General features: G+C 37.7%; 1 protein-coding gene across 1 annotated transcript in view; it reads right to left on the bottom strand.

Annotated features, from left to right (window-relative positions):
- Positions 1-6,963: 6,963 nt before the first annotated feature.
- LOC120859176 (potassium channel subfamily T member 2-like) overlaps positions 6,964-9,242 on the bottom strand; it is a 17,885-nt gene continuing 15,606 nt past the window's right edge. The window contains exon 4 of the mRNA XM_040235375.1: positions 6,964-7,487. Coding sequence (XP_040091309.1) covers positions 7,161-7,487 — 327 coding nt within the window. The 3' untranslated portion in view covers positions 6,964-7,160. The remainder of the gene's footprint in view (positions 7,488-9,242) is intronic.

Below are 9,242 nucleotides of genomic sequence, written 5' to 3'. Positions count from 1 at the left end.
GAGAGACTAAGCACAGCACAGCACATTGTATAACTCAACGTACAAAATTATCTTAGAAAATACAAAAATGTGTTCCCTTGCCTACCAAATATACCAGGATAAGTTCCAAATAGATCATATGTGTGAATGCAAAAGGTGAAACCAAATAAGTAATGAAAAACATAAGAGAATTCCCCTCTAAACTAGAAGAGAGAAAGTTTCTTTTGATCTACTCAAAATAGACCAATAAAAATGGAAACAATTTAAAGCTTAGATTAAAATATTAAATAACAGAAGTATAGGAAAAAACTAGGCTGAGAAAGAAATATCTGCAATTATTAGCCACAGTTCTAATTTACCCAATGTGTATGTGTGTGTGTGTGTGTGTGTGTGTGTGTCTGAGTGCTCGGTTGCTCAACTGTGTCCTACACTTCGCGACACTATGGATAGTGGCCCACCAGGTTGCCCTGTCCATGGGATTTCCCAGGCAAGAAACGAGTGGGTTGCTTATCTCCTGTTCCAGGGGATCTCCCTGATCCAGCGATGGAACCTGCATCTCTTGTGTCTCCTGCATTGGCAGGTCGGTTCTTTAACCACTGCGCCACCTGGAAAGCCTCCTCTAAATTATTAAAAACAGAAATAAATCTATAAAATTGGCTAGAAATGAAAACAATTCACTGAAAATGACTCAATCACATGAAAAGATGCTATACCTTATTATAATAAGAAGGCACACTGAGATACCGCTTAAATAATCTATTAGAATCACAAAACACATAAAAGTCTAATGACTTTCTGTTGGCAAGATTTTGGGAAAATAGTTTTACATGCTTTGCTAGTAGAAATGCAAACTCATACACATTTAAGGATGAAAAATTTTCTAATAGTAAAATTATATACATTTAGTCTCTAATCCAATAACCTCACTTTTAGATATCCATCCCAAAGGTACACTGGGAAAAAATACAAAAAGACATATGTATATGCCTATTTATTGCAAGACTCTTCGTAATTAGAAAAGGCATTTAATAGCCTATTATACCTCTATACTATGAAGCACTAAACAGCTGCAAAAAGAAATAAAAACTATTTCTATATTCTACTAAATCAGTGATCTCCAGGATATAACATTAAGTGGAAGAAGCAATGTGGGAAAAAGAAAAAAGGAACATATCATGCTTCCAACTACATTTTAAAGTTTATATTTATACATGGAAGAATATAGCATAACGTTAAAAAAAGTTACTCATGAGGAAAGAAGGAGATTGTGTAGAAGTGATGGGGAGTGATGCTAAATTTTTTTGAGTATAACTTGTATAAAATATTTGGCTTTGAGTTGTGCACAAAGTTTGCATCACTAAAAAAAAAAAATTCAAATTTTAGGAAAAGAAATTCTTAAACCTTGAAAACAGAAATGAGTCTAACTTGATATCCAACTGATGGTATAACTACAGCAAGAAGAACTTTTCCAAGACTTGGAATTATTTTAATAAACATTCCTTTGGGTTAGTCTATAAGGAGTACATTAAAAATTCATGCTTTGGCAATTATGGTGTTAAGAGTAACACTGTATTATTAATTCATTAATTAATTAGGAATTCATAATCGTAACAGAAAATAGTTAAAAAAAGAAAAGGCAGGGGATAGAGTGGACCAATTAAGCCTGGAGATTGAGTCTAGGAAACCACAGAGTGAGTTTCTTCAAGAAATAGACTGAGTTAGAAACATATGAGATGGGGGAAACTTAAAAGTGACTTAACAAACTTGTCACCCATCTCCATGAATGGACCTTAATTGATCCTGATTTAGATAAAAAGTATAAAAAATCATGACATTTGTGAGATCACTGGAAATTTGAACACTAAGTGAATACTTGATGATATTAAAATTGTTTTTAAGTGTGAAAATGGTATGTGGCTGTATTTTTTTAATTTAGCACTTAAACGATAGACGTATATATTGAAATATATGGATCTGAAATTTATCTGAAATTAATATGAGATGTGAAGGAAGTTACCGGGCACATACATGGAACAATATCTGATAATAATTGACCTGATAATTACTGACGTTGAAACATGAGTATATGCAGGTTCCTTAGGGCTTCCTTGGCGGCTCAGTGGTAAGGAGTCCACCTGCAATGCAGGAGACACCAGCTTGATCGCTGGGTTGGGAAGAGCCCTGGAGAAGGACATGGCTACCCACTCCAGTGTTCTTACCTGGAAAATGCCATAGACAGAGGGGCCTGGTGGGCTACAGTCCATGGGGTCACAAAAGAGTAGGACACGACTTAGCAGCTAAACAACAGCAAGGTTTATCATACTAATCTTTCTACATTTATTCATGTCTGAAATTTTCCATATTATAAATTCAAGAAATGAAGAATAAGACAAGAAGTTCAGTCTTGCACAGAAAGGACACCCTTTCCCCTGAAACTTCAAACATTCTGGCTTATTTTTAAAACACTCACCCTTTCACTCTTGCCATCATTCTCAGCAAAGGATTTTACCTCTTACTATCATGTAAAATACTACTCAACTTCCTGACAAACACGTACAAGTCTGTCCCTTTTAAAACACTCATCTTTTCTTCACTTCCAAGTATCTCAGCAAGGGCTCCAACTGTGTTCTTTTTACTGTGTTTTCTTTCAACTTCTCCACTGGTAGCTTAATCTTATTATTTAAACATGCTCATACCTCTTTGCTCTTAAAAAATAAAACAATCCCTCTTCTCTGTCCACTTCCTCATCCAGCTACTTCCATATTTCCCACCTCTCCTTCAGAATAAAATTTTGTAAAAAACATAACCATTCTGGCAGAGACTGATAATTGTCTCTCAATAGCCATTTGTCTTGTCTTCTGTAATATTAGATTTAGGCCATTGTAAACAAAGCATACAGCTTGCCAGTGGAACATAATGGAAATGGTGTATGAAGCTACTTGGTACTGTTTTTTAACTGAGGAGATAATCCTTTCTTCTCTGGCCTCACCCTTCTTCCTCCTGGATGGAATGTGGACAAAATGACTGACATTTCACCCTGCATCTTGTACCAAGATACTTTAGCAATGGAAGCAACAGATTTTGGAGCAATAGACAGAAGATTAAAATTCTATTACCTTGGGGTCCCTAATATATGAAATTCACTATATTCAAGTCTTAATTTATTAATCAAGCTACTTGGAACTGCCTCTCACACATGCTATCTAACTGACACATAACCAAGGTCAGCAATGACATATCACTGTACTTTCTGCATTATTAATGATTCCTTCTCTACTCCAAAATTCAAGTTTTTACATCATAAAGCACATAGGAAATACAATTTTATATCACATTGGGATAGAAGACAAAATTTCTCAGGACTTGAACTGACCAGCCTGTGACTACACAAGGCCTCACCTGCCTTCAAAAGATATAAAAAATCAATGCAATGATAAATCACATAACAAGTCAATAGCATAATATCGTACTGCTGCTAAGTCACTTCAGTCATATCCGACTCTGTGCGACCCCATAGACGGCAGCCCACCAGGCTCCCATCATCCCTGGGAATCTCCAGGCAAGAACACTGGAGTGGGTTGCCACTTCCTTCTCCAATGCATGAAAGTGAAAAGTGAAAGTGAAGTTGCTCAGTCGTGTCCGACTCTTAGCGACACTATGGATTGCAGCCCACCAGGCTCCTCTGTCCATGGGATTTTCCAGGCAAAAGTACTGGAGTGGGGTGCCACTGCCTTCTCCAACATCATTCAGTTCAGTTCAGTTCAGTGGCTCAGTCGTGTCCGACTCTTTTGCAATCCCATGAATCGCAGCACGCCATGCCTCCCTGTTCATCACCATCTCCCGGAGTTCACTCAGACTCACGTCCATCGAGTCCATGATGCCATCCAGCCATCTCAGACTTGGTCGTCCCCTTCTCCTCCTGCCCCCAATCCCTCCCAGCATCAGAGTCTTTTTCAATGAGTCAACTCTTTACATGAGGTGGCCAAAATACTGGAGTTTCAGCTTTAGCATCATTCCTTCCAAAGAAATCCCAGGGCTGATCTCCTTCACAATGGAATGGTTGGATCTCCTTGCAGTTCCAGGGACTCTCCAGAGTCTTCTCCAACACCACAGTTCAAAAGCATCAATTCTTTGGCACTCAGCCTTCTTTACAGTCCCACTCTCACATCCATACATGACCACAGGATAAACCATAGCCTTGACTAGATGGAACTTAGTTGGCAAAGTAATGTCTCTGCTTTTGAACATACTATCTAGGTTGGTTGTAACTTTTCTTCCAAGGAGTAAGTGTCTTTTAATTTCATGGCTGCAGTCACCATCTGCAGTGATTTTGGAGCCCAGAAAAATAAAGTCTGATACTGTTTCCACTGTTTCCCCATCTATTTCCCATGAAGTGATGGGACTGGATGCCATGATCTTCGTTTTTCTGAATGTTGAGCTTTAAGCCAACCTTTCTGCTCTCCTCTTTCACTTTCATCAAGAGGCTTTTTAGCTCCTCTTCACTTTCTGCCATAAGGGTGGTGTCATCTGCATATCTGAGGTTATTGATATTTCTCCCGGCAATCTTGATTCCAGCTTGTGTTTCTTCCAGTCCAGCATTTCTCATGATGTACTCTGCATATAAGTTAAATAAGCAGGGTGACAATATACAGCCTTGACGTACTCCTTTTCCTATTTGGAACCAGTCTGTTGTTCCATGTCCAGTTCTAACTCTTGCTTCCTGGCCTGCATACAGATTTCTCAAGAGGCAGGTTATGCTACATATTTTGGGCAACTCAGTTCTAGACACTTCAGCCTCTTATTGTTCTTTTTCTTTTTTAAATACTTCCTCCCTCATCATTCCAGAAATGTGAGTATTTTCTAGAGTTCTCCTGTAGTCTTTCATCTGAGGTTATTCCATCAACTTCTACACCTTGTTTGCACACATGCTAAGTTGCTTCAGTTGTGTCTGACTCTGCGCCCTTATGGACTGTAGCCCTCTAGGCTCCTCTGTCCATGGGATTCTCCAGGCAAGAATACTGGAGTGGGTTGTCATGCCCTCCTCAAGGAGATCTTTCTGATCGAGCTATTGAACCCACGTCTGCTGCACTGCAGGCTGATTCTTTACCACTGAGCCACCAGGGAAGCCATCTATCACCTTTCTTAAAATCTATAGGCTGATGATGTCAAAGTCTACAAACACATCTCATTTCTTTTTCTTGAGCACCATTCAGCAGAAGTCTTGCTTCTTATGGATAATTATCCATGTGAAGTCTTCCAGGCACTCAAATTAAATTTATTTTCTTCACCTCAAGTATTCTTCTAAGCTCAGTGAATGTCACAGTTATGAACTACTTGCTCAAGCTAGAGCCCTCAAAAGTCATCCTGTGACTTTCCCTTTTCCTGTCATTTCTATCTCATATCTAATATATCAAAAGACATCTGCTCATGCTCTTGAATCAGGCCAGACTTACTCAGGACATAGTAGATTAAGACTAATGGTTAAATCAATCATCATGCATTATTATACAGCACTTAAAAACATTTCAAATCTGTAAAGTGCTACAAAATACTGACAGTAATGCAGGAAAAATAAGTGGTCCAGCAGATACATAAAAAGATATGGAATCAAAAGTCACAAGTTAAAGCACTGACTCAAGTGTACACTAGGGTTGGGTGACCCAAGGAAATAGTTTATATCTGAGACCCTGTTTTCTCATCTGTAAGCACTCTGGTTGCTCATGCAAGTAACATGCAGTTACTGGATTTCTATGTCAGAAAATGTGTACATTGGTTGGCAATACAAAGGTTAAAGGATAAGCAAGTCATTTCCTTTTTCTCAAAAAAAAAAAAAAAAGGCAAACATGCAAAACAATAATTGTTTCATAGCATGTATTCTCAGTAAAGACAACATCACTCCCAAAGATGCAAACAGTTTGTTTGCTGAAGTGGGCAAAAAAAAAAAAAATTATATATAAAACACAGATAGACACGCTGTTCTTAGACATATAATAGATGGGTGGATGAGCTGAATGCCAGTTCTGGGCTAAGCACATTATTATTCATTATCCCATTTGTCCTTCATGACAAAATGATTATTATTTCATTTTCACAAATAATAAAATAGCCTTGAGAAAATAAATAATACAACAAATCTACTGGCTGACACTAGAATATAAATTCCATAAATGCAGAGGTCTTGTTGAATAGGTCATTGTTTTATTCCCAGTGCCTGGAACTCAGAAGGCAACCTAATAAAATCTGCTGAATGGATAAATTATTGTGAATTAAGAATAAGTGGAGAAGTTCAGAGGTCCCTGAGATTCCAAATCCTCTTTTCATAATCTTTATGTTATTAGAGGTGTCTAATATAGAGCTTGGGGCTTCCCTGGTGGCTCAGTGGTAAAGAATCCGTCTGCCAATGCAGGAGACGTGGGTTTGATCCTCACTTGGGAAGATACCCTGGAATAGGAAATAACAACCCACTCCAATATTCTTGTCCACGGAAATCCCATGGACAGAGGAGACTGGCGGGCTACAATCCATGTAGTTGCAAAAGAGTCGGTCACAACTGAGCAACTAAACAAATATGCAATATATCTATATTACAATTGTATATCAATGTAAGAGCATAACAGTCATTGAGACTTACCTGCACTGTGAAGAGATCCAGCACTATCTGAGCTTCAGATTAAAGCTTTTGAAGACTCTGTGTTTCTAGATCACAACTTACTATAAACACATTTTATAGAAACATTTTCATTCATTTGTAGCTTATCCATTTAGTTACTTAGCAATGCCACACATTTATTTTATTCCAGACTTCTAAAATGAGATGCAGTTTGTGTGTGTGTGTAAAAAAGGCTTTGGAGCCAGACAGCACTGGATATAAGCCTCAGCCAGGCTGCTAACAAGCTAATTAGCAAGTTATTTAGTTTCCCTATCTCTAAAATGGGAGAGTTTTTGTGAAAATTAAAATTAAATTAATTCTTATAATGGGTTCAACACGGTGCCTAGAGACCTGAGCAAATATTTAAAATTTTCAATCCTCTCTTTTCAATATCATGTTCATAATTGTCTCTAGGAGATTAGACCTGTCACTAGTCTCTTCTAACTGACCTGTGAAACATAAAGACGATTCTTAAATTAGTAAATTAGAGCCGACTCTGTTCCAGCTAACGGAAGGAAATCACAAGCCCACATCATGCGATACTTGTAAAGAGCATACCATATCCCACTGTAGAAAGACCCAAGTGTTTCATTCTATTTTTCACAAGTTCAGCAAGCTCTTGTCTTTCTGACCTCCTGTAGAGGTTCAGGCGCTGCTGGGTCATTTTCTCTGCGGTTCTACAGGAATGTTTGGGGCCTTTCCTGCTCAGCCTTCGGGCCCATTGCATGCTCTTCCTCCTCAGCAGCGGGTGATCCGACTGGTCGCTGGATGTCGAGTTGTGGTGGTTATTTTGGTGGTGAGCTTGCTCTTTAGCATCTTTGGTGTCTTCCCACTCTTCTACACTGATGGATATCTGAGACTTTAAAAGAAGTGCATATGATAATTAGGTATGTTAAGAATCAGGTAGCTTAGAGTTCTATTCCTATATATATATATATATATATAGCTAAATCTTGATATAATTATATATCTCATGAGAGTTTTTACAGAAAGAACAAGATCATCATTATTGATACTAATTTTATGTTACTAGATCATCATTATTGACACTAATTTTATGTTACTAAAAGTGTTAGAAAATATGTTTGTCAAACTTACAATGAAACAGATGAAATATCCTTGCATACTCCAGTATATGTTTCTTTATAAAAATAATTTAATATTTTATGTATCAGAGTTACCAAACAACTGGCATAGAGTTGTTTGAAACCAAAACAAAAAGAGCTAGATATTTTATAGAGTTATTCAAATGAAGTCAAAATAATGGACTTTCCTCAATTTCCTCATAGTACTCCATATGAAATTTAGAAAAATTATGGAAGTTCATTTATTTTGGGAGTTAATAATACTTTTAAGGTTTTAAATTATTGTTCTTTCTAAAGAGGGCATTGGCATGAACTTTATAAAATGTGAATTTTTTTTTGCTCATATGATCCCTAGGAAAACAAAAAGCATATTTTATTTAATTTATGCATTAGTTATTTACCACATAAATAATTTTGATAAAATGTTATGATACACTCCGGGAACTGTTCTCAGTGTTCTAAGTGAAAATACGCTATGAGTATTAATATTTCACAAATATATTCTAGAATCATAAAGAAAACTTACATTAGGCTACTCTTCATAGGAAGGAAAAACAATGAAAAAATTCCTAAAGTCCATTTTTATCTACTCTTTTACTACTAAATCTGATTTTAAAGTGAGAAGCTTTCCTTTGATTATAGGCACTTACTGAAATGGAGCAAGACCTTATGGTCCTTGCCCCCTCACCGTGACTTCTGCCTGGCTTGTGTCTGTGGAAACTTTAGTCAATAAGTTTAATCAGAGCAGTGAGAAATGCAGAAACAAAAGAAAACAGTCAAAGGAAACTAAATAATAATAATGTAGTCATTAAGCATAGTCAAGGACCTTTAGTTCTCTTTCAAGGGTTGCACATAATATTCTGAGCCTTATCATTGAGCTGTTTTATATATACTAAAACACCAGGTGGAGAAATTACTACATGACGACCAGCCTGTAACCAGGACATGAGCTGCCACAATTCCAAGAACTGGCCTCAGAGAAATGGGAACAAATGGCCACTGGAACTGAAGATTAATTGTATCTAAAACAATCAGGATGATGCTGATCAATTTGAAGATGACTATCAGAGCTGACTGTGCTGTTTCTGCAGGTCACCCCTCCTTCTGTGTGTAAAAGCTCTATCCCCACTGGTTGCCAGTGTAAGGGGGAAAGGGTGAGTTGGACTTTGCACAGACGTCCACCACCCTCCTCTCCCCAGTTTCTGGCATTTGAAATAAAGCAAACTTTCCTTTCCACCAATCTGGGCTGTTTATTCGCTTCTGAGTGAGCAGCTGGACCCTACGACACTCTTTCGGTAATATTAAGATAAACAAAAGTTTCTTGTTTCAGAATTGTTGCTTTTCATACCAGGAAGTCATATGAAATGAACCATGATTCAAACCAGAAAGCCCTACTTTCTAAAGCATGCACATGCAAAAGGAATCTTCCTGCATTTTGTTGTGCATCAGAGCCGTGTTCACGACCCGCTGTGTCTGCCGTCTGTGGATGGACGTTTGAGCTACAACACGCATGTGTTGCTGGCTTCCAC

Source organism: Oryx dammah, unplaced genomic scaffold (genome assembly GCF_014754425.2).
Source record: "Oryx dammah isolate SB20612 unplaced genomic scaffold, SCBI_Odam_1.1 HiC_scaffold_116, whole genome shotgun sequence".
NCBI classification, from domain to species: domain Eukaryota; kingdom Metazoa; phylum Chordata; class Mammalia; order Artiodactyla; family Bovidae; genus Oryx; species Oryx dammah.
Note: the sequence above shows the minus strand (reverse complement) of the source record. Positions and strands in the feature narration are given on the sequence as shown.